We start from the raw sequence: 25,326 nt of genomic DNA on the forward strand, positions 1-25,326 counted from the left end.
CGCATATTGATGGTATTTAATCCCGTGCCGGAGTATGATCTCACCCAGCGGCTTCATGTAGATGTTAAATAGGAGGGGGGACAGGACTGAACCCTGTGGCACCCCATAATTGAGGGGCTAGGGGTCGACCTCTGCCCTCTGACCAACACCAACTGCGATCTGACCGAGACGTAGGAGGAGAACCACCGAAGAACGGTGCCTCCCACTCCCACCTCCCGCAACTGTCACAGAAGGATACCACGGTCAATGGTATCGAAGGCCGCTGAGAGGTCAAAGAGCACTAGGATAGAGGAGTGACCTCTATCCCTGGCTCACCAGAAATCATTGATCAGCGTGACCAAAGCAGTTTCCGTGCTATAACCAGGCCTGAAACCGGACTGAAAGGAATCTTGATAATTAGTTTCATCCAAGGACCGCCGGAGTTGAAAGGCCACCACTTTCTCAACAACCTTCCCTACAAAGGGGAGGTTGGAGACTGGACGATAGTTACTCAAAATGGCTGGGTCCAGAGAAGGTTTCTTCAGGAGGGGTCTCACCACCACATCCTTTAGAACAGTGTTTTTCAACCTTTTTTGTGCAAAGGCACACTTTTTTCATGAAAAAAAATCACGAGGCACACCACCATTAGAAAATGTTAAAAAAAAATTAACTCTGTGCCTATATTGACCATATATAAAGTAATTCTCCCATGGCACACCTTACACTATGTCACGGCACATTAGTGTGCCGCGGCACAGTGGTTGAAAAACACTGCTTTAGAAGGAGTGGGAAGGATCCCTCCCGGACAGAGGTGTTAACTATCGTCTGGATCCAGCCACGTGTCACCTCCCTGATGGTCGAAACCAGCCAGGAGGGGCACGGGTCCAGTATACAGGTAGAGGCACTCACCGCTCCCATGGCCTTGTCCACTTCCTCAGGAGCAACAAGTTGAAACTCATTCTATAAAATCCGCTCAAGACCTTCCCCCGGTACCTCGGCTGGTACCGTGCAATTGGAGTCCAGATCTGTCCGAATCTGAGCGACTTTATCCACTAGAAACTGAACAGATTCCTCAGCTCTACCCTGTAAAGGGTCGCCCGCATCCCTCCCTTTCAAGAGGGAGTGGGTTATTCTAAACAAGGTGGCTGGGCGCGATTCAGCGGATGCAATAAGAGTGGCAAAATGCGAACATTTCGCCACCTGTATTGCCACGAGATAGGTCCTGATATAGGCTCTCATCAGTGCTCGGTCTGATTCAGAGTTACTGGCCCTCCAGCGGCGCTCTAGGCATCTCTTTTGGCGCTTCATCTCCTGGAGTTCCTCAGTGAACCAAGGAGCCCTCCTGGATCCGCTATCTCGGAGAGGCCGCAAAGGCGCAATCCGGTTTAGAGCCCCTGCCCCCGCTATATTCCAAGCAGCGACTAAGGACTCCACCAGACTGTGGACGAGGGCGTCAGTTATTTCTCCAAGTGCCGTCTGAAATCCCATAGGGTCCATCAGGCTCCTGGGGTGGAACCACCAAATTGGTTCCTCCTCCCTACAGTGGGGGATTGGTTTCCGAAAGTCAAGCCTCAGTAGGAAGTGATCAGACCATGACAAGGGCAAGATCTTAATACCCCTCAAATCTAGATCACATCTCCACTGTTCCAAGTCGAATGAATGAGTCGAACCCCAGATTACTTGGGTCAAGTCCATGGCTGTCATGGAAGCCATGAACTCCTGCGCCCCGTCAGAGTGTTCACCGAGCGAAGGCAGGTTGAAATCCCCCAGCACCATAAGTCTGGGGAACTCTACCACCAGCTCAGCTACTGACTTGAGGAGCGAGGGGAGGGCTGTTGCAATGCTGTTGGGAGGAAGCTACGTTAACAACAAGCCCACTTGACCCTCAAGGTCCAACTTCACCAACAATGACTCACACCCGACAAGCTCCGGAGCAAGGATCCTAGAAGGAACTAATGACTCTAGGATGATGATAGCCACTCCCCCACCTCTTTCTCTGGGGTCGCGACTGATGAAGCACCTGAAATCCCTGTGGGCACATTTCAGTGAGGGGGACTCCTCCCTCCAGGCCCAGCCAGGTTTCAGTAATACATGCCAGGTCTGCCCCCTCGTCTAATATTAGGTCCTGGATGAGGGGAGCCTTGTGAACCACAGACCTGGCATTTAGCAACAACAGCCTGCGACCAGGGCCCTGACCCTCTCGCCATCTGGTCCTGGAGTGGAACCAACTGATTTAGTCCACTGATTTAGTCATTTCATCAAAGAAGGTAATATGGTTTGTTTGGCATAATCTGTCTTTAACAAACACATGCTGTCTTCTCATAACCAATTTACTCATTTCCATATGTTCACAAATCTGCTGCTTGAATATCTTTTCCAGGGTTTTCCCAGGTTCTGATATCAAATTCAGGGGTGAAATCAACTCATCTTTGCGACTGGTTTGCAAATGTGAGCAAAATCCAAAATAGCTATAACTCTAGTTCCCTCCTCCATCCTTTGGATAATAAATTTGTCAAGAAAGTCGGAAAAGTCCAATGATTTTGCCCAGGACATGTTGGTGATTTTCTTACACTTGGCCTCATATGATATTTTTCCACTGAAATATTCATTCACATGTCAACCAATGCCTTACCTGCTGTGGGTACCCGTCCAAACATTCGCGGACATCCCAGAACCAGGGTTTCTGCAAGAAGGCACCGTTCATTAGGAATGACATCATACCAGCCCACCAACACTTCTTTAGATCTTTAGATCTGACATGAAGGGGACGATGGAAGGGAAAGGAGACCACAAAGCAACTGTAGTCATTAAGATATTGGAAAGGGCTAAAAAAGGGACCCTTTTTGCTAATCAGAAATGTATCTGTCAGGCCTGCAATTATATTCCTTTTAGAATTTTGGCCTGCCACACTTTCTCTTATTTCATTATGCTGTTTCTTTTATATAGTTGATGGGAGGGGGGAATAGACAGGAGTGAGATTGTGGAATGTATTGTTTTCATTCTTTATTAGAAGCCAAGGTCATACTTTGTCTCCGCACCAGTACACCTGACTGGAAGAAGCTGGGTGTGGATGCCAGCATGGAAGAAGAAGATTGGACCATGTGATGGATTATGGGTGTAGGGGACAAGATCATGAAATTTTAACCGGGTGGAATTCTGATGTCATTTCCAGTATTAGGATTAACACAGATGTGCCTAAAATGTCTGCTTTATTAAATTGAAACTTTAAGGATCGTTTTGCCTTTGATTCTGATTTAATTCTACATGATACTTGGAACGCTGACATTATCATTAAATGTTAGGAGGTGGGAGGCAGAGAAGTCCAATACCTGCATTACATATGACCAGTTTGTTTCTTTTTTGACAATGATCAACAGAAGTAGGGAAAGTTGTCACTCACATCGTAAAGGATGGCCAATGCCATAAAGAAGAAAATGATGGAATACACGGCTCTGAAGCTGGAAAACAACCAGAAAAAAAAGCATCAGGGTAGAATTGGACAACAGGACGGGGGCTCCAGAGCTTCTAGTGCTAGAAGGGAATATAAAGTCAAGCTGACAGAGGATTGAGACTGCTCCAACAGCCCTCACTTCTGAAGCAATTAGGCTATAAAGTAATATAAAATGCAGTGAGATAGTAGATTTAGATTTAGATTTTAGATTTTATTAATATTTGTAGGCCGCCCTTTTCCCTGAGGGGACTCAGGGCGGCTCACATAAAATGAGGGAGGGGGAATACAAACATTGACATAGAGACATATAATAAAATAATAAGCAACATACATTCATCATTCGGGAGGGGCAGCTATCCTTGTCCCCAGGCCTGACGGGCTAGCCAGTTCTTAAGGGCTGTGCGGAAGGCCTGGACGGTGGAGAGGGTACGAATCTCCACGGGGAGCTCGTTCCAAAGGGTCGGGGCTACTACTGAGAAGGCCCTCCTCCTTGTAGTTGCCAGCCGGCACTGGCTGGCCGATGGAATACGGAGGAGGCCTAATCTATGAGATCTAATTGGTCGCAGGGAGGTAAATAATAAAGTAGGAGAAAGGAGAGAGAGAAGTAAGGAAAAGAGAAAAAAGCATTGACTTTCAACTCTCTCTGTTGCAGTAGAAGAAGGAATTAACATCAAATCACAGCTTTTTGCTTTTCCATAATAATGTGAACAAGCCATTTGGTTTGGTTTGGTTTGGTTTTATTAACACTTATAGGCCGCCCTTTTCCCTGAGGGGACTCAGGGCGGCTTACATAAAAATGAGGGGAAGGGATATACAAACAATAACACATACAGAACATAGAGTAAAATAATAAGCAACATTCATTCATCATTCGGGCGGGGGCAGTTATCTTTGTCCCCAGGCCTGAGGGGCTAGCCAGGTCTTAAGGGCTGTGCAGAAGGCCTGGATGGTGGTGAGGGTACGAATCTCCACGGGGAGATCGTTCCAAAGGGTCGGAGCTACTACTGAGAAGGCTCTCCTCCTTGTAGTTGCCAGTCGGCACTGACTGGCAGATGGAACTCGGAGGAGGCCTAATCTATGAGATCTAATTGGTCGCAGGGAGGTAATTGGCAGAAGGCGGTCTCTCAAGTACGCAGACCCACTACCATGAAGGGCTTTATGAGTAACAAGTAGCACCTTGAAGCGCACCCGGAGATCAACAGGTAGCCAGCGCAGCTCGCGGAGGATAGGTGTTATGTGGGTGAACCGAGGTGCACCCACAATCACTCGCGCGGCTGCGTTCTGGACTAGCTGAAGTCGCTGGATGCTCTTCAAGGGCAGCCCCATGTAGAGCACATTGCAGTATTCCAGCCTAGAGGTCACAAGGGCCCAAGTGACTGTTGTGAGAGCCTCCCGATTCAGGTAGGGTCGCAACTGGCGCACCAGGCGAACCTGGGCAAATGCCCACCTGGTCACAGCCGTCAAATGATGGTCGAAAGTCAGCTGTGGGTCCAGGAGGACTCCTAAGTTGCGAACCCTCTCTGAGGGGTGTAGAATTTGACCCCCCAGCCTGAGCGATGGAGCACTGGTCGAATTGTTGGGAGGAAAACACAACAGCCACTCGGTCTTCTCCAGGTTGAGTACAAGCTTGTTAGCCCACATCCAGTACATAACGGCCTCAAGACCCTGGTTCATCACGTCCACCGCTTCATTGAGTTGGCACGGGGCGGACAGATACCACTGGGTATCGTCTGCATATTGATGGTATCTTATCCCGTGCCTTCGAATGATCTCACCCAGCGGTTTCATGTAGATGTTGAATAGTAGGGGGGATAAGACCGAACCCTGCGGCACCCCATATGTTAGGGGCCTAGGGGTCGATCTCTGCCCCCCCACTAACACTGACTGCGACCTGTCCGAGAGGTAGGAGGAGAACCACCGTAACACAGTGCCTCCCACTCCCACCTCCCGCAGTCGTCGCAGAAGGATACCATGGTCGATGGTATCGAAAGCCGCCGAGAGGTCGAGGAGAACCAGGATGGGGGGATGGCCTCCATCTCTGGCTCTCCAAAGATCATCGGTCAATGCGACCAAAGCGGTTTCTGTGCTGTAACCGGGTCTGAAGCCTGACTGGAAGGGGTCGAGATAACTTGCTTCCTCCAAGGACCGCTGAAGCTGGAAGGCCACCACCTTCTCAACAACCTTCCCAACAAAACGGAGGTTGGAGACTGGACGGTAGTTGTTAAGGGCAGCTGGATCCAAAGATGGCTTCTTCAGGAGGGGTCTCACCACCGCCACTTTTAGCGCGGCGGGGAAGTGCCCCTCCCGAAGAGAGGCGGTAACAACCGCCTGGATCCAGCCTCGTGTCACCTCACTGCTGTTGACAACCAGCCATGAGGGACATGGGTCCAGTACACAGGTGGAGGCACTTACAGCCCTCATGGCCTTGTCCACATCCCCAGGGGCAACATCCTGAAACTCAACCCAGAGGTGGTCTACCTCATCCTCTTGTGCCTCGGCTGGAACTGCGGGGATGGAGTCCAAATCCGACCGAAACCGAGCAATTTTGTCCGCTAAGAATTGGGCATAATCCTCAGCTCTACCCTGCAAGGGTTCCCCCGTATCCCTCCTATTTAGGAGGGAACGGGTTATCCTAAACAGGGCAGCTGGGCGGGACTCAGCGGACGCAACCAAGGTGGCAATGTGGGATCTTTTCGCTGCCCTAAGTGCCCTGATGTATTCCTTGGTGCTGGTTGTTAACATTGCTCGGTTCGATTCGGACTTGTCGGACCTCCATAGGTGCTCTAGGCGTCTCCTCCCGGAGCTCCTCGGTGAACCAAGGGGGTCTCCGGGATCTGCCGCCTCGGAGGGGCCGTAGTGGCGCAATCCGGTCAAGGGTCTCCGATGCTGCCGAGTGCCAGGCAGCAACCAGAGTCTCTACCGGACTGTGGGCGAAAGTATCAAGAATGACCCCAAGCTCCGTCTGGAACCTTAACGGCTCCATAAGTCGCCTGGGGCGGAACCACCTGGTCAGTTCCTCCTCCCTACAGTGGGGGTTTGGTCTCCGGAAGTCGAGCCTCAGTAGGCAGTGGTCTGACCACGACAGGGGTATGATCTCATTACCCCTCAGACCAAGATCACAAATCCACTGCTCCGAGAGGAATACGAGGTCGAGCATGTGACCCGCTGAGTGGGTTGGGCCCCGGATTACCTGGGTCAAGCCCATGGCCATCATGGAAGCCATGAACTCCTGCGCCCCATCAGAGTGTTCACCGAGCGACGGCAAATTGAAGTCCCCCAAGACCATAAGTCTAGGGAACTCAATTGCTAGCTCGGCTACCGACTTGAGGAGCGAGGGGAGGGCTGCTGCAACGCTGTTGGGAGGCAGATACGTTAACAGCAGACCCACTTGACCCTTGAGGTCCAACTTTACCAGCAGAGACTCACACCCGACAAGCTCCGGAGCAGGGATCCTACGAGGTGCTAACGACTCCCGGATAACAATAGCCACACCCCCACCCCTTCTCTGGGCTCTCGGCTGGTGCAGCACCTGAAATCCTTCTGGGCACATCTCTACAAGGGGGACTCCTCCCTCCGGGCCCAGCCAGGTTTCAGTAATACATGCCAGGTCTGCCCTCTCGTCTAAAATTAAGTCCTGGACGAGAGGAGCCTTGTGAACCACAGACCTGGCATTTAGCGACAGCAGCCTGAGACCAGGGTCCTGATTACTTGCGCCATTTCTGTAAAGATCTTTCAATCTATCATATCAGACATTAAAATAATTGAGCAAGTTCAGAGATATTTCACAAGAAGAGTCCTCCACTCCTCTATCACGATAGAAGGCCACCAGGCTTGAAATTTTGGGCTTGGACAATCTGGAACATCCGTCCATCCAAGGTGGGTAAAATGAGGACCCAGATTGTTGGGGGCAATAGGCTGTCTCTGTGAACTGCTTAGAGGGGGCTGTAAAAAGTACTATGAAGTGGTATATAAGTCCAAGGGCTGTTGCTATTCCCTCATCTCAATCATTGATGACAATGTCAAAGAGTACTGGACCCAAGAAAGTGGGTTACCCAACTGCTTACTTACCCTCTGATGTAGTTACATTGAGGACTAAATGTTGATTGTAGTGCATCTGTCAGTTATAAATCCAAATGATTATGATGATCTCTATTCCACATTTTCCTCTCTTATCAAGTAGTAGGTTGTGGTCTACTTTGTCAAATGCTTTACTGAGATATCCTAGCATACTATGTCCACAGCATTTTGCTGGTCCACTAATTTTATCATTTTATCAAAGAATGCAATAATATGTTTTGGAATCTAGTTATAACTTTGCTTGCATCTAGGTGTTGATGATTTGTTGCTCGATAATCTTTTCCAGGATCTTCACAGGTATTGATGGCAAGCTGATTGGTCTGTAATTTCCTGGATCCATTCCCCCCCCCCCTTTTAAAGATGGAAACTCTTTTCCAGTCCTGTAGTAGTTCCCCAATACTCCAGGATCTTTAAAGATATAGTTCAGTGATTCTGAGATCATATCTGCTAGATCCTTCAGAATTCTGGGATGTAAACCATCTGGTTCTGGTGATTTGAACTCATCTCGGGTAGAGAGGTATTTCTTACCTATTTGGACATGTACTACTAGTCTGTTTTTATGCTTCTACTTTTGGTAGGTTGAGGTATTGTTTTTTCTTTCGCATGTAGGCTGATGTAAATAATGAATTAAGTAGTTCCACGCTGTACCTACTGCCATTCACTTCCTTGCCATCTTCTCCCATTGTCCCATCCCAACTGATGACTCAGCCGGTCTCTTCTTCCCTATGCTCCAAACTTTTCTGACAGAATCCAACTACTCAGGGTTTGATTTTGATTTTGAATTGATTTCAAAGACTTTCATTTTCCCAGTAAACTTTCTTCAAGCTTAGAAACCTACTTTAAGTATAGAAGCTTTGGGAGAAGCATCTTTGATCAATTGATAAAGACTCTTCAAACAGGCATATTCCTACTAGACATCCAACACAAACACCCTTCTTAAATCATTTGGAATCTTGTAAAATCAGCAGGGACAAAGATCCTGTTGGGCACTAAGAGATGCTCTGGTCCACATGGAATGCACAGGGATTGCCCTTCTCCAAGAGTTTCCACTCACCTGGCTTCACAGAATTTTTTGGTCACACTGCGCCGGTCCTGATTCAGCCGGTATCGGAACCACCTCTCTACTTGCCTTGGTTGGAGGTCGCACTGCTTGGCTAAACCTCTGACTTCTTCCTGGAAGACAGGACACAGAACCAGGTGAGAAAAGCTGCACAGCCAAGTCCCAAAACCACATTGCTGGGGAATGCAACAGGCGACAGCTTTTAATTTTTCCTCAATTTCTCTGTGCTATGGATACACATCAGAGATACAGGAGGGGTGGGAGACAGAGTGGTGGGCCTCCACACTCCTGACCTTACAGAAGAACATGAAGACTTGCCTCTGCCAAATTGTATGGGGCTTGCAGTGTGGCATGTAAACCTGAGAGTGATTAACACCTGAAGGACACTCAACTCAGCTTTTCATTTTTACCTTACTATATCATTGTTTGTAATAGGCTCCCATTATATTGACATATTTTATTTCTGAATGATATTTATCCTTTGATCTGTAAGCTGCCCATTGTCCCTGTGAGAGTGAAATGGGTGGTATTTGTGTGCAAATCTGTGTAGAAGGAACTCACCTTTTGGGGATTTTTCCTCTGCTTTGTATAAAAATCTTCCAGGGTTGGGTTTGGAGGAGTTTTCCACCTCACCTTTTCTTGCAAACCTAGTTTTTTGCCCAAAGGGATGGCAATTTTCCTGGAAAAAGTAACAGCTTCAGTCAGGCAAATGAAAACTGGCTAAAAGTAAGGGTCTACACTTGGGCAAGGAAAGCCTGATTTCTAGGTATAGACTAGGTGAAATGTGGCTTAATGCCGGTAAATGTGAGAGGGGTTTTGGAGTCCTAGTGCACAATCACTTAAACATGAGCCAACAGTATGCGGCCAAAGCCAAAAAATCCAATGTAATCCCAGGCTGCATTAATAGCGGCATAGGATCAAGATTACATAATGTTCTAGTATCACCTTACAAAGCCTTAGTAAGACCACAATTGGAATATTGCATAAGGCCACAGGTGGACAGTGAATGGCCCCTCCCATAGGGAATAAAAGAGGAGCGAAAGGGGAGTGGACGTTGTAGGAGACAATTAGTCCATTCCTGAATTCTTGTCAAGTATTGCAGCGTCTGAAAGATATCGGCCTGGCCACTCTCCAAGCCTGATAAAGCTTAGTAATTGGGAACTATCTTGAAAGACCGCGGGAGAGGAAAGACTTTCCTGGAGAGGAATTCACTGTACATTAAATAAAAGAGGTTTATAGAGACAAGGACTCGGCTTCATGCTGCTGGGAAAGCCTAGGTCAGAACAGGAAGCTAATGCAAACTAAAAAGCAATGTCAGGCATAATAATGGCATGTTCAACTTCCCTTGGCTCTCATATTTGTCAACCTTACAAATTCAGTTCCTCCAAAATGGTTTCTAAAAGGTACATTCCACTGTTTCAAGCATTTGTGTGGGGAGGGAAGGAAAGGTCTCTACAAATAGGTGGGGGGGGTGTCTTTTCCTTCCACTACTCCTTGGTTTTGACTGAAAGAAGTCAAGGCAATAGCTTGCCTTTCGAAGAAGAACCGGAGGGCGACCAGCAGGAGAGCAATGGGGAAGCAGAGCAGGAGGTGACGGGGATGGGGATAGCGGATGTCCTCTGTCTTCTGCATGTCCTCCCAGGTGAACCCTGAAGGTAGCCAGTATTCCTGTCTCCAAAGCCACTGTGTGAGCTGAGCCATCTCCCTGGGAAGAGAGAAGAAAGGCAGGGGGTGAGATGAGACACTGATGTTTTCAGAAGAAGGGTCTCCTCTCAGCCCTTCCTACTCCAGCAACACTACTCCATCTCCTTCCCTTCCTGCTATGTGTGTCGTTAGGTCAAGTCAGGAAACAGATAATTCAAGGATGATTGAAACACTTCTGTGATCATGTATCACATCCCTGGCTTACAACTTTGCCATCCCCAAAAGTGGCAGAGAGAAGTAGGTTGAGCTATGGTAGATTTAATTCTTAATAATAGAAATGAAATGGGCAAGGAGTGGAAGTTGTCTCTTATTGCTCCTGGAGGACAGGGGACCCACCAGAGATTGGAAAAGAGCTGATAGGGTTCCAATTTTTAAAAAAAATTAAAAATGGATTCAAGAAATTACAGACCAATTATCTTGACATCACTAAGTGGGAAAATCCAGGAAAAAGTTAACAAGCAACAGATTTCTACAAGAGCACATAGAAATGAACAAGATGAATATTGGAAGCCACCATGGGTTTGTTGAAAGTACCATAATTTTTTGGAGCATAAGACACTCCAAAGTATAAAATGTACCTAGCTTTTGGGAAGGAGAAAAAAAAAAGGGGGGGGGAGAATCTGCCTCTGCCTCCCAGCAATTTGCCTCCTTGCAGCAAACAGCAGACTGTTTGTGATGTTACATTTCAGACTATACTTGTACAGATGCTGGTAAAATTGATGTGGAAGTGTACATTATTCTCTGCTATTTAAAAGAAGATAAAACAGCACTGGGCCACTTCAGATCAAGCATTTATTTTAAAAAGCTTCTTCATTTTAAGTTGCCTAGAACAATAATAAAGCAGTCTTTAAAAAATAGGTCTAATAACATTTGAACATTCTATAGGCATTTATAGTTATTGACTTACCACCTTTCAGCAAAGAGCAAACAGCCTGTTTCAGTTTAGCCTGATTAAAAGGAAAAAAAATCTGCCTCTGCCTCCCAGCAATTTCCCTCGGTCTCCCAATTGCCGCCTTTGCAAGCCCCATTTTCTCTGTTTGCTGCAAGCAGGTAAATTGCTGGGAGGCAAAGGCCAAAGGGTGGGCAGGTGGGCAGGTCTGCATTTGGTGTATAAGATGCACTCAAATTTTCACCCTCTTTTAGGGGGGGAAGGTGCATCTTATACTCCAAAAATAGGATAGGTCATCCAAACAAACCTGATTGCTTTCTTTGATTGACAAAATCAGTGGAGTAAGGAAATGCTAAGGATATGGTATACTTAGACTCCAGAAAGGCATTTGGTAAAGTAGAGTGTAGCCATCTGTTTGGTAAGATAGAACAATATGGCATAGTACCACCATCAGAGGGATTTGCAGTTGGATGACCAGTGACAGTGCAGTTCTCAATAGAACTACATCAACCTGTAGTTGACATATGCACTTGGGAACCTCAAGATTCTGTCTTAGATCCAGTGTTCTTCACCATCTTCATAAATGACCCAGATAAGGGAATTGAAGGTGCACCCACCAAATTCACCAATTACCCTAAGCTGGGGGGAATTGCTTTGGAATATAGACTCAGTATTCAGAAAGTTGTCTAAAAGGTGCTTTTCCCCTGAAAGGCATCTAGATTTTCTCGGGTTATTTCTTTGAAAACATTTCACTTCTTATCCAGAAGCTTCTTCAGTTCTAATTGACTGGAGGGGAATAGAAGCATTTATATTATTTACAGTCATCTGGTTGTTAGCACTCTTAGAGACAGGGGGTAGCTCTCTGTGAGTTGTTCAGGCCACCTGAAGGGTTTTTTATCTCTATCCTCAGAGTCTTCCTCAGAGTCATCTTTTGTAAACAGTGGTGGGCTACATTCTAAAGAGGAGACAGGTGCTCTCGTATCCCTCATTCTTGGTTGAAGGAGGGCTGTTCACTCATAACAGAGGTGGCCTCTTTGAGCCCTCTTTTAGACCACTCACTTGGACGGAACGGCTAAGACTTTGGAATATAAACTCAATAGTCAGAAGGCTCTTGACAGATTTGAACATTGGGCACTAATCCAGTCTAATGCGGTTCAATGGTGAGACAAGTTCAGTCCTGCAACTGGGCAGGAAAAAAACACATGATGCAGATGATGCAGATATAGATAATAGGCAGTAACTGGCTCAGAGGTCTTGCCAGTTGGAAGGATCTAGGTATCTTAAGTGTGAGTCACCAGCGTGCTCCAATTCCCCCACCCCTGCAAAAAAGCAATTTAACAGAGGGATGTCATCAAGATCACAGAACATGGGAGAACATGATGGTAGCACTCTGTACTACACCAATGAAGCCATATTTGGAAAAGGACACTGGTGGATTTTCCTTTGCTGGATGCTTAAATTTGGACACAAATGTTGCTCTGGATCAGGGGTCCCCAACTTTTTGGACTTCAGGGACTTCTAAATTCATAATTTTAAATCCCGGGGAACACTAATATGATCTGCCTAATGACTGGCTGGGTGGGCATGGCTAGGTGGTCATGTGACTGGGTGGAGGTGGGCAACTTGATGTCACTCACATTGAGGGGCATTTCACTGGCCTCTCCCCTCCCAGCCACTCCTCCCTAACCCTAACCCACCCAGGCTCCTTAGGGCCCCAATAGGAAGCAATTATTGGAGCTAAGGAGCTATCATGAGAAAAAGTTGGCAGAATAGCTGGCTCAGTTCAAACTGGATCTGACCGAGGAGGCTCAGGAGAAGCACCTCACTGAGGACTATGAGCATGGGCTTTCCAAGCAGAGGGAAGACCTGTGGGAGTGCAAGGCCAGGTACCAGTATCTGGAGGTTCAGTGGGCTGAAATGGTCAGCCAGTTCCAGGCCATGATACAGTCCCACTGGAACAAGGCTCTTCGCCATCAGGAATGCTTCCCTCCAGCCTTCGCCCAAAGCCCCCCACCAGGAGGCTGAAGCAGACCCCAAGTCAGAATTTCTGCCCCCTCCAACCCACACAAAAAGACCCTGAAGGGGGAGACTCTCTGCAGAAACACAAGTGTTTACTGCATGCATCCAACCCAGGGCCCATAGTTGGAGGACCCCTGATTTAGCGCAGTATAAAAAATGCAAATAATTTTTCTTCAGACCACTAAAATTTTCTCATGGACCACCAGTGGTCTACAGACCACCATTTGCTGACCACTGCTCTGGTTGGCCTAAAGATCTCTTTCTGCTTGAGGACTCTGTAGGAACTGAGATCCAACAATTATGGAGGCCAACAATTCTGGAACCAGGAGCAGGTTCAGCTTGAAGAATCATTTTCAAGAAGCCACTGGACTTTCTGGTTTTTTCTTTGAAGATGTTTCGCTTCTCATCCCAGAAGCTTCTTCAGCTCTGACTGGACTGGTGGTGGAATGGAAGGATTTATACACCTTGCAGACAGCTGGTCATTTGCATCCTTTTAGCAAGTCGTTGAGGCCACCTCAGTGGTGGGTTCCGGATCCCATTGCAACCGGTGTAGTGCAATGGGGTCTGGCATCCACCACATGAACATGCGCAGCACTTGTGCACACATGTTCAATGAACACCAGTGGTGGGATTCAAATAATTTAAGAACCGGTTCTCTGCTCTAATGACCAACTGGGTAGGCATGGCTCGGTGGTCATGTGATTAGGTGGATGTGGCCAACTCAACGTCACTCACATAGATGGGCGCTTCGCTGTAGCTGTTACAGTGTAATCAGGGTTAATTGGAGAGGCAGTTTCTGTAAGCAGGACAATAAAGATTAGAAACAACACCAGAATGTTTCCTTCCTGTCTTCCTTAAAGGATTAGCTCTGTAAAGTGGGGAAAAACAAAATAAGATTTCTTTTAACAACTTCTTCTCCGAACTGCTTAGAAAGTTAGCAACCAGTTCTCCAGAATAGGTGCAAACAGGTTGAATCCCACCACTGCTGCACACATATGTGTCCTTACCTCCTGCAATGTCTCTGCGATGTTCCAGCTGCTCGGCGGAGCGTTGCCCAGGCTCTGTATTTTACGTGCGCATGTGTGGAAGCACTGAAGAGCTCAAATACAGGTAAGGATGGTGGGTGGGGCCTCCAAAGCACCATACTGGAATGGTATCCAGTGCTCCCAGCAGGCACCAGTACTCCTGTACTGGGGTGTACCGCCTGCAACCCATCACTGGGCCACCTGGAGGTTTATCTCTGTCCTCAGAGTCACTGGAGTAGCCTAAATGGGTGTGGAGGCTTCTTGGAATTGGTGAAAGGACTGTTGTAGACTGGAGATAATAGATGATGTCATATCTAGACCAGAAGACTTCAAGATCCCTTCCAACTCTGTTATTCCATTCTATTCTACTGTATTTTTAGAGTATAAGACACACCTTTTTCCCTCAAAAAAGAGGCTGAAAATCTGGGTGTGTCTTATACACTGAATACAGCATTTCATGCCTCCTCCAACCCCTCCCCCTCTTCACCAAAATGGCCATGCAGAGCCTGTAGGAGGCTTTCAGAGTGCTCCTGGGGGCTGGGGAGGGCAGACATGAGCGAAAAATGGGGTGTTTTTTGCTCGTTTTTGCCCCCCATCCCCCAGGAGCACTCTACAAGCCTCCTAAAGGCTATTCATGCCTTCTGAAAGGAAAAATGGGCCCGTTTTCACGAAAAACAGGCTGTTTTGGGTAGTCCTGCAGAGTGCAAAAACTTTTTTAAAAAATTTGTCTCTTCAAAACCTTGGTGCATCTTACACTCAATGTTCCCTCTAATTTTTTTTCAGTGTGAGCGGAAAAGTATAGTGTTTGAGCGGCACATTTTCATGCCTGAGCACCTGAATTTTTTTCACAGATGTCACCTAAGACAACAACGAAATCAGTATTATTTGAAACTCAAAGTTATGTTTATTCAAGGTACCCGCTTAATTAAAAGTGTTATATAATATCAGTATCACTTAACAACGGTCCTGCTTAGCAACCAAAATGTTGGCTCAGAAACTCTGGCATTTGAAGCATGCAAGTCTTAAAGCTGTCAAGTTACAAGACCCTCGCACCCCTAACCCTTTAGGAAAAAAAACCCAGGGGTCTTCAAACCTGACAGCTTTAAGCCTTGTGGACTTCAACTCCCAGAATTCCTCCTCCAGTCATGTTGCAGCAACGTCATCTGCGTGGATCTGCTCCATCTTCGGTTTTTTCACAGGAGGCAGGGCTGCTGCTGAAGATGCCAACGAGCTCCCGCCGCCACTAGAATATGCATTTGTTTAGCATGACATAGAATAGTCTTTCAACCAGAAGTATGGAATAAAAGAGAGACTGATAAATATTAAAAAAAATAAAACCAAAAAGCAGCTATTTATTTGAGTTCTAGATAAACATTTAGTTCAGAAGAGATTAGAATAGAACAGAGAAAGAATAGAATATAGAGAATACAATAGAAATAGAATTGGAAGGGACCTTGGAGGTCTTCTAGTCCAACTCCCTGCTTAGGCAGGAAACCCTACACCACTTAAGACAAATGGCTATCCCACATCTTCTTAAAGACTTCCAGTGTTGGGGCATTCACAACTTCTGGAGGCAAGCTGTTCCGTTAATTGTTTTAACTGTTAGGAATTTTCTCCTTAGTTCTAAGTTTCTTCTCTCCTTGATTAGTTTCCACCCATTGCTTCTTGTCCTGCCCTCAGGTGCTTTGGAGAATAGCTTGACTCCCTCTTTTTTTGTGGCAACCCCTGAGATATTGGAAGACTGCTATCATGTCTCCCCAATTCCTTCTTTTCATTATACCCAGTTCTTGCAACCATTCTTCATATGTTTTAGCCTCCAGTCCCCTAATCGTAGAATAGAATGACAGAAGGGACCTTGGAGGTCTTCTAGTCCAACCCCCTGCCTAGGCAGGAAACCCTACACTACTTAAGACAAACGGTTATCCAAAATCTTCTTTAAAACTTCCAGTGTTGGAGCATTCCCAACTTCTGGAGGCAAGTTGGTCCATTGGTTAATTGTTCTCACTGTCAGGAAATTTATCCTTAGTTCTAGGTTGCTTCTCTCCTTGATTAGTTTCCATCCATTGCTTCTTGTCCAGCCTTCAGGTGCCTTGGAGAATAGTTTGACTCCCTCTTCTTTGGAGCAACCCTGGGCCCTGAGATATTGGAAGACTGCTATCATGTCTCCCCTAGTCCTTCTTTTCATCAAACTGGACATACCCAGTTCCTACAACCGTTCTTTATATGTCAATATCATTTAGACAAAGTTGATCCCCTTATTCTCCACTCCAGAACCTTGGAGTTTGAAGTTCTTTGGTTCTCTTCTCCCACCCTCTGTGTTCCCACGAGGGGATTAGCATCATAGCTCAACTGCCCCCCTCCCACCCATAAAGACCAGGAGAGCATCGCTGCGCATAGCCAAATGCTACCATAGCAACTATGGCGTTGTCTGATGTCTTTCTTGCACGCTAAGATGGACTGACGGGGTGAAGCATAGCTTGCATTGTCCCTAGTGCGGATTCTTTTCCCAGCCTTGGTCACTTTACGAGGGGTGGACTTCAGTTCCCAGAATTCTTCAGCCAGGGAAATTCTGGGAGCTGAAGTCCTCTGTCCCTCCCTTATTCCTGTTTCCTTTTCCTTCATTATATTCAACTGTTTCAATATTACTGTATATACTCAAGTATAAGCCTAGTTTTTCAGCCCACTTTTTGGGCTGAAAAAAGCCGCCTCGGCTTATACTCGAGTCAGTGAAAAATTTGCCCGAAATGGAGGAGAAAAAGGGGCGGGGCCATGCCGCTGAGTGACACTCGTGAATGGCCCAGTGCCCCTGTGAGTTTCCCCTCCCTCTGTGTCACTTTGCCGCGCAGCGTGCACCGCACCATCCCCCCTCCTCACGTTCTAATGTAATGCAGGGCTGTCTTACGATTCCCCTTCCTCCCCCTCCTGCCGCTCTGCAACGATGTCCCACCTCCTCCTTGTTATGGCAAGCAGCCACATAGCGATGTCCCACCTCCTCTGGTACAGTGATCCAATGATAGGAATCACTGTGCCGTGTGTCATAGGAGGCGGGACATCGCTCCCGCGGCTGCACGGGACATCATCATCACAGCGGGACATCAGCATCATCATGAGGTGAGTGAAGTATTTCATTGAATACACCGCTAGTTTACTGTTTTTCTTTGAAATAAATATTCAAAAACATTATTGGTATCTATTTTTATTTTTGAAATTTACCGGTAGCTGCTGCATTTCCCACCCTAGGCTTATACTCGAGTCAATAACTTTTCCAGTTTTTTTGTGGTAAAATTAGGTGCCTCGGCTTATATTCGGGTCGGCCTATACTCGAGTATATACGGTAAGTGTAATTCTTCCTTCCTAACATTTTTCCATTTTTTTCCTTATATTCTTTTCCATTTCAACATTGTCTTTGTTCCTTCCATTCTTTCTTCCTTCTTTCAATCCTTCCAATATTTTTTCCTTCATTCCCTTGTCTGTTTCAATATTAAGTACATTTCTTCCTTTCTTCCTATACTTTTTTCCATTTTCTTCCTTATATTCTTTTCCATTTCAACATTGTCTTCCTTTTTTCCTTCCTTCCTTCCTATACGTCTTTCCATTTTCTTCCTTATATTATCTTTTCTGTTTCAACAGTCTTTGTTTCTTTCTTTCTTCCTTCCTTCCTTCCTTCCCTTCCTATACTTCTTCTTTCATTCATTATATTTACTTTTCCATTTCAATATTAAGTGTAATTCTTTGTTCCTCCTTCCTTCTTTCAATCCTTCCAATACTTTTTCCTTCATTCTCTTTTCCTTCAATATTAAGTGCAATTCCTTCCTTCCTTCCTTCCTTCCTTCCTAAGTTATTTCCATTTTCTTCCTTATATAATATTTTCTGTTTCAACATAAAGTGCCTTCCTTCCTTCCCTCCCTCCCATCCCTTTCTTTATGTTTTCTTCATGCTTTCTTTTCTTTTTCCTCTGCTCTTTTTAAATCCCCCCCCTTCTTCTCCTCCTCTACATTTAGGTTGGATTAGTTTGTACAACGGTCATCAAACTTCTGAAGTAAAAATAAATAAATAAATCATATTTAAGAAGAAGAAGAAAAAGGAAGACGTTTTTAGTTAAGTCAAACATTTTAATAAAAGTTTCATCTTTTAAGATTTGTCCAACACATCCAATTGTAACCTTAACAGTAAAGAATATCACCCCAGCTGCTAAAGGTTCAACCAGTCTGAGAACCATTGAAAAGACAACAGTGCAAAATCCAAAAGACACAACTTCCTCACCGCCATTGCTTTGGTACCAAATCTTTGAGGAAGGGGCTCCAGAAAGAAGGAGGAGGAGGAGGGAACCAAAGAGAGGCTTTTACCGAGTCTGCGCCCCACAGCCAGGACCGTCCTTGCGCCTCAAGCCGCGTTTCTTCCCGCAAAGCCCTTCGGGCAACCCGAGAGTTCCGCTTGACGCCAGAAGGGCTTTGCAGGAAGAAACGTGGCTTGAGGCGCAAGGACGGTCCTGGCTGTGGGGCGCAGACTCGGTAAAAGCCTCTCTTTGGTTCCCTCCTCCTCCCCCTCCTTCCACAGTTTGTGTGACGCTGCCGCCAGGCTGAGAGCTGCCGCTGAAACAAGTTTGGGGAGGTCCTTTGCAGGCGGCCAGTTCTAGCCGCCTGCAAAGGACTTCCCCACGTTTGCTTTGAAAGAAACCTCTGCGCGGGAGTTAGAAACCTCTGCGCGGGGGTTTCTTGCCATGTGCGCGGCCGCGCGGCCGCGCACCTTAGAGGGAACAGTGCTTACACTCTGGTGTGTCTTATACTCTGAAAAATACAGTATATCCCTCCCCCTCTGTTGAGAGAAGCTGTTCAATTTTGACATAGATGGCCTCTTTGACCCCTCTTCAAACCAGCAGTCTCCTCTGTCCACAATGTGGATTTTGCTGTCTTCAAGAGAGCGACTTTGCTCTTTGAATGCAGATGGATTGCTGAATCTCGTCCTGATGCGTTTATTCGCCTATGTTGTGCCATGTGTTTGCGAAGTGGTTGTTTCGTTTCCCCAATGTACAGATTTGCACATGGCTCACTGCATTGCACTGCACATTCTATGTATGACCAGCTGTCTGCAAGGAGTATAAATCCTTCCATTCCACCACCAGTCCAGTCAGAGCTGAAGAAGCTTCTTGGAGGTGGAGCGAAACCTCTTCAAAGGAAAACCAGAAAGTCCAGATGATACTTGAAAAAGCACCTTTGGGACAACCATGGCCTGGAGGACTGAGGATCTCCATTGATTTGAAGAATCATCTGCAGCAGCAAAGGGATCCTTCAGGGCTGAGGCTTCAAACCCAGGAAAGCCGGTCCTTGCAGTCTTTGTCAAGCAAGCGATGGGAAGACGTGTTCCACCCAATCTCCCAGGCTGACTCCAAGCAATGCAAAAGAGACCTCGCAATACAGCTTCTCCCGAGAACAGCGGCTGCTCACAAAACCTGTGATGTTCAAGAAAGTCCACCAGGGCTCAGACCCCATTTGGTGTCCCTCAATGTGCTCATCCTCAACCTTTTTCACCTAAGACAGCAGCTCTGAAGGTTGTATACACACACACACACACACTGCCCATCTCACGGCCTTAGTAAAAGTAAAAAGAGTTCGGTGTGAAAAGTGGTTTTTTTTTTAAACTGGGTGTGGAGCATTTCCCAAGCATTAAATTAGCCGCAACTTGATTACTTCACAACGATGAACCCAATCTTGCTCTATAATATCCAGCTTACAGATAGTCCTCGACTTACAACAGTTCATTTTGTGACTGTTTGTAGTTACAATGGCACTGAAAAAAGCACTTACAGCCATTGCACACACACACACGCACACACACACACACACACACACACACACACAGAAACACACGTGGCCACGTGATCAAAATTCCGATCCTTGGCAACTGACTCATATTGATGATGGTTGCAAAATCCTGTGGTCATGTTGGGTCATAGATCAACTTTTTTGACCTTCTGGACAAGCCAGATTCACTTAACCACCTTACTAATTTAACAAATGTAGTGATTCACTTAATGGCGGTGGCAACAAATATCGTAAAATGGGGCAAAACTCACTTGACAAATGTCTCACTTAACAACATGGACTCAATTGTGGTGGTAAATCGAGGATCGCCTGTATTTCTCTAACCTTCAGACAGACCTCATAGGGGGACATTCCCACCCAATGAAGCTTAGAAGGAAATCCCTACATGGCCTGGAGCCCATCTGGCAAAAGGTGTCCTCTAAAAGCAGCTTCAGCTGAGTTTCCTCTGATGTCCAACAGCTGCTCTTCTCCTCCTTCCCTTCCCCAGTCACTGGGGCCCCCACAGAGAGCAGACCTGGCAGTTGGCAGGCTGCCATCAACCCCGAGCTCTCCTCCCCATGTGCAGGGCTACCTGGTCTGCAGAGTATTAGGAGTTGCAACTCCAGAGTTGTATCCAGAGAACCTCTGGTTGACTGACAGAAGACCCTTCACTCAGAATCACCAGAAAAGCCTTGCCTTCCTTCTTGAGATGCCAGCAACATCAGGACACCGAAGGGACAGAGTGTGGGTTGCAACAGGGGGGCAAAGCTTGCTTCTCACCTGCCCTGTTTCCCCCCTACATATCCAGGAAGACCCCCATCCCCATGTCAATGGGGATCCTCAGTCCTCCTGGTCTCGGTTGTCCCAAAGGGGCTTTTTTCCCAGAGGCAACTGGACTTCCTGGATTTTCTCTGAAGAGGTTTCGCTTCTCATCCAAGAAGCTTCAGTTGCCTCTGGAGGAAGCACCTTCCCAACCACCTCCCCATGTGAGACATTCAATTTGGCTGCCCCATTGAACCAAATGGATTATTACTAATATTAGCAGCAGCAGCAGGAGGAGGAGGAAATTTTGAGAAACGGTCCGAAAGTTGTTCTTTTCCTACAAACTTTGGTCTGGCGGCGGAAGCTCTGGAAGGGAATTTCTGGACGGGAGAGAGAACCCAGGTTTTCCGCTCTTTCTCTGGATTCACACGGGAACCCAGGGCATGAAGGAAACCCATCCGGAGCGACCCCGCAACAGGCTCTACCGCGGGAGCCCCACTCGGGAAAGAGAAAGGAAACTCAGCCGGGACAGTGGCGTCCCCTCCATCTCGCAGCCGCTTCTGTTCGGGCTGGTTGGGCGAACACAGGACGGGAGTCTCTTCTCCACCCCCCCCCCGCCCACCTCTCCCATAAACAGCGTTGATGCCCCCCTCCCAGCGCTTACTCCAACCCCCTTTTGGGTGCCCGGACTGATGCTCTCCAGGGTTCCTACCCCCCCCCACCCCCACCCTGCCCGATCTTCTCCGTCTCAACGCCAGACCTGCCGCCGTTGCCGTCGCTGCCGCTGGGGACTCGGGCTGCTCTTCGGCCAGCTTCGATCTGGCAGAGAGAAGACGGGCGTGCTTGGATGGGCGGAGTTCAGCGTGGACGCCTCCCTGGAATGTGGGCAAAAGATAAAGAAGCCTCGCCTGGCAGGAGCGCGCAAGGTCTGGAACTGATAGAGGATCTTCCCATCTCTCACGCTGCCCTGGAGTAATCCTGGCGATTGTAAAGAGCCGCGGGGGGGGGGGAGAAAGGGGGGAGAGAATGAAAAAGAGAAGGAAAGAATGAGACAGAGAGAATGAGAGAGAATGAGAGAGAGAGAAAGGGACAATATGAGAGAGAGGGAGGAAGGGAGAATGAGAGAATGAGAAAGAGAGAGAATGAGAAAGAGAATGAGAGAGAGAGAATGAGAGACAGAATGAGGCAGAGAGAGAGAGAATGAGAAAGAGAGGGGGGACAATATGAGAAAGAGAGGGAGAGGGAATGAGAGAGAGAGAGAATGAAAGAATGAGGCAGAGAGAATGAGAGAGAATGAGAGAGAGAGAAAGAGAGAGAGAGAGAGAATGAGTGAGAATGAGAGAGAGAATGAGGCAGAGAAAGAGAGAATGAGAAAGAGAGAGGGGGACAATATGAGAAAGAGAGGGAGAGGGAATGAGAGAGAGAGAATGAAAGAATGAGATAGAGAGAATGAGAGAAAATGAGAGAGAGAAAAAGGGACAATATGAGAAAGAGAGGGAATGAGAGAGAGAGACTGAAAGAATGACACAGAATGAAAGAGAGAGAGAATGAGAAAGAGAACCTTGCATTTGACACCCCTACTCTAACCATTCTTCATATGTTTTAGCCTCCAAATGCTTCCCCCCCCAATAATTTTTGTCGCTCTTCTCTGCACTCTTTTTCCAGTGTCTTAGCATCTTTTTTTTTTACATTGGGGTGGCCAAAATTGGATGCAGTATTCCAAGTAGGGCCTTACTAAGGCATTATAAAGGGGTAGCATCACTTCTGGTGATCTTGATTCCATCCCTCTGTCAATGCAGCCTAGGATTGTATTGGCCTTTGGGGCAGCTGCACCACAGTGCTGGCTCCTATTTATGTGATTGTTCACTAAGACTCCAAAGATCCTCTCACCGGTTCTGCTGTTGAGCCAAATTTATCTAATCTGTGACTATCTGGTTGGTTTTACTTGCCTAAGTGTAAAACCTTGCTTATTTTCTACACTGAATTTCATTGTGTTAGAAAGGGCCCAGCGTGAAATAGATGGATGGACTACAAAATTACCCTGTGTTCCAGATTTGCACAAGTCACTCGCCCACAAACTCATTCATTGCACAAGCCTTGCACAAGCCTTGCACAAGCCACCCAATGAAGCTTAGAAGAAAATCCCTACATGGCCTGGAGCCCATCTGGCAAAAGGTGTCCTCTAAAAGCAGCTTCAGCTGAGTTTCTCCTGATGTCCAACAGCTGCTCTTCTCCTCTTCCCCTTCCCCAGTCACTGGGGGCCCCACAGAGAGCAGACATGGCAGTTGGCAGGCTGCCATCAACCCCGAGCTCTCCTCCCCATATGCAGGGCTACCTGGTCTGCAGAGTATTAGGAGTTGCAACTCCAGAGTTGTATCCAGAGAACTTCTGGTTGACTGACAGAAGATCTTCCGCATGCCCAAGCTGCTTGCCCGGACGGTATTGTAGCGTATAAGAATATGCCGCAAGGAATTCCGTCCAGCGTGTCATGCGTGGGGAGAGAATGGAGGGGGTCGGCTTGTCACCTGCCAAAAGCCCAAGGAGCGGCTTATGGTCAGTGACAAGAGTGAAGTGCCGCCCGTAGAGGTAATCGTGGAACCTCTTAATCCCGGACACTGCAGCCAGAGCCTCCTTGTCGATCTGACTGTAATTACGCTCCGCTGAGGAGAGCGTCCGGGAATAAAAGGCCACCGGGGCCTCCGAACCATTCGGAAGGACATGGCTCAGGACCGCCCCCAGACCGTAGGGAGAGGCGTCACAAGCTAGCGTCAGAGGCATCCTATCATTGTATTGAACCAGGACTGCCGATGACGTCAGCATCCCTTTGACAGCCGCGAACGCCTACGCCTCGCGGCTCTCCCAGCGCCAGGCCGCGGATCGGTCAAGCAACCGATGCAGCGGCTCGACTAGCGACGCCTTATGTGGAATGAATGGCGCATAGAAGTTAAGTAGCCCCAGGAACGCTGTAGCTCCACCTTAGAGGTGGGTGCAGGGGCGTTCCTGATGGCTGCAACCTTAGAAGGCGTGGGGTGGATGCCCTGGGCGTCAATCAAGAAGCCCAAGAATTCCACCCTCGGGACAGCAAACGAACATTTGCTGAGCTTCAACTTGAGACCCGCGCCCCTAAAACGCAGAAGGACCTTCCTCAGTACTTCGACGAGTTCTGAGCGGCTGGAAGCAGCGATCAGGACATCGTCAAAATACGGTACTACGCCGGGAAGCCCGTGGAGCAAACGCTCCATGAGGCTCTGGAAGATCCCTGGGGCCACAGAAACGCCAAATTGAAGGCGGCGGCAACGAAAAGCCCCACGATGGGTGACGATGGTCTGCGCAGCCGCCGCATCATCATCCACCGGGAGCTGTTGGTAGGCCTGCGCCATATCCAGTTTGGCGAACGTGCAACCCTGGCCCAATGAATGGAGCAGGTGTTGCACCACGGGGACTGGATAGGGGTTTGCCTGAAGGGCCAGGTTGATCGTCGACTTGTAGTCGGCGCAGATCCTCACCGAGCCGTCCGGCTTGACGGGGAGAACGATAGGAGTCTCCCAGGGGGAGTGGTCAATGGGCTTGATGACTCCTTGCGCCAAAAGTTTATCCAGCTCGGCATCAACCTTGGCCCTCAAGGCAAAAGGCACCCTGCGGGCCTTCAGCCTGATCGGAGCAACCTGGGGGTCGAGACTAAGGGATATGGGGGTGCCTTTATAACAGCCTAACTGGCCATCAAAAACGTCCGCGAAATCGGACAGGACGCTTTCTAGGGAAGAAGAGACAACCCGGGGCCCCCCCCCCCCCCCAATTGATAGACCCAGGGCAGGAAACCAATCCAGGCCTAAGAGGGCAGGGAGAGAATCCCTAACTACCAGGATGGGCAATTTTCCCACAAAGGGGCCATAAGAGACCGAAATGGGGAAAGAGCCCAAGGTGGGGATGAAATGCCCCTGATAGTCCCTTAAGGTGGTCTCAGCAGGCAGGAGCTGGCTTTGGGAAACCCTGGGGCAGAGGCGGGAGAAAAGAGCCCAGGACAGCAAAGAACGAGAGGAGCCAGAGTCCACCTCCATCCGGCAAAGCTGACCTTCCAGCTGGACTGAGGTAGCGATCTTCCGGGCTCTGGCGGAGGCTTGGTGAAGAAAGCAGTCAGTGGCTTGCGGTTGGCAAATGGTGTAGCAGTCTTCAACCCGCCGAGTGGGCCGCAGTGGTTGGCGGCGCGGCTGCGCTTGGGGTTGGACAGCGGTTTGCAGGAAAGATGGAGCGGGCAGCGAAGCTCGGCAAACTCTAGCGATGTGCCCCTGCCCATTGCAACGGCGGCACGTTGCGTTGCGGAAAGGGCAGGCTGTACGGGCATGGCGACCGCCACAACCCCGGCAAGGAGCGCCAGCTGTTGGAGGTGCAGCCGACTGCGGTTGAGGTTTGCGCTTCGGCTGCGTCCTAAGCTGCCCCACAATTTCATCAGATGGATCCTCCGGGGATGGCAGGTCATCGACTAGGCACGTTTGCGACGAGGGGCCAGCAGAGTTGTGGGTAGGCAAAGCCAATTGTAGCCGCTCGATATCGGCCGTGGA

General features: G+C 48.0%; 1 protein-coding gene across 1 annotated transcript in view; it reads right to left on the reverse strand.

Moving 5' to 3' along the window:
• The window catches only part of LOC116522282 (ceramide synthase 4-like), a 28,478-nt gene extending 6,845 nt beyond the window's left edge, over positions 1–21,633 (reverse strand). The window contains exons 1-6 of the mRNA XM_032237140.1: positions 21,528–21,633; positions 10,099–10,272; positions 9,129–9,246; positions 8,562–8,680; positions 3,380–3,437; positions 2,612–2,662 (exon numbers count right to left, since the gene is read on the reverse strand). Of these exons, the coding sequence (XP_032093031.1) occupies positions 2,612–2,662; positions 3,380–3,437; positions 8,562–8,680; positions 9,129–9,246; positions 10,099–10,268 (516 nt within the window). The 5' untranslated portion in view covers positions 10,269–10,272; positions 21,528–21,633. The remainder of the gene's footprint in view (positions 1–2,611; positions 2,663–3,379; positions 3,438–8,561; positions 8,681–9,128; positions 9,247–10,098; positions 10,273–21,527) is intronic.
• Between the last annotated feature and the right edge of the window lie 3,693 nt (positions 21,634–25,326).

This window comes from Thamnophis elegans, chromosome 1 (assembly GCF_009769535.1).
Source record: "Thamnophis elegans isolate rThaEle1 chromosome 1, rThaEle1.pri, whole genome shotgun sequence".
NCBI classification, from domain to species: Eukaryota; Metazoa; Chordata; class Lepidosauria; order Squamata; family Colubridae; genus Thamnophis; species Thamnophis elegans.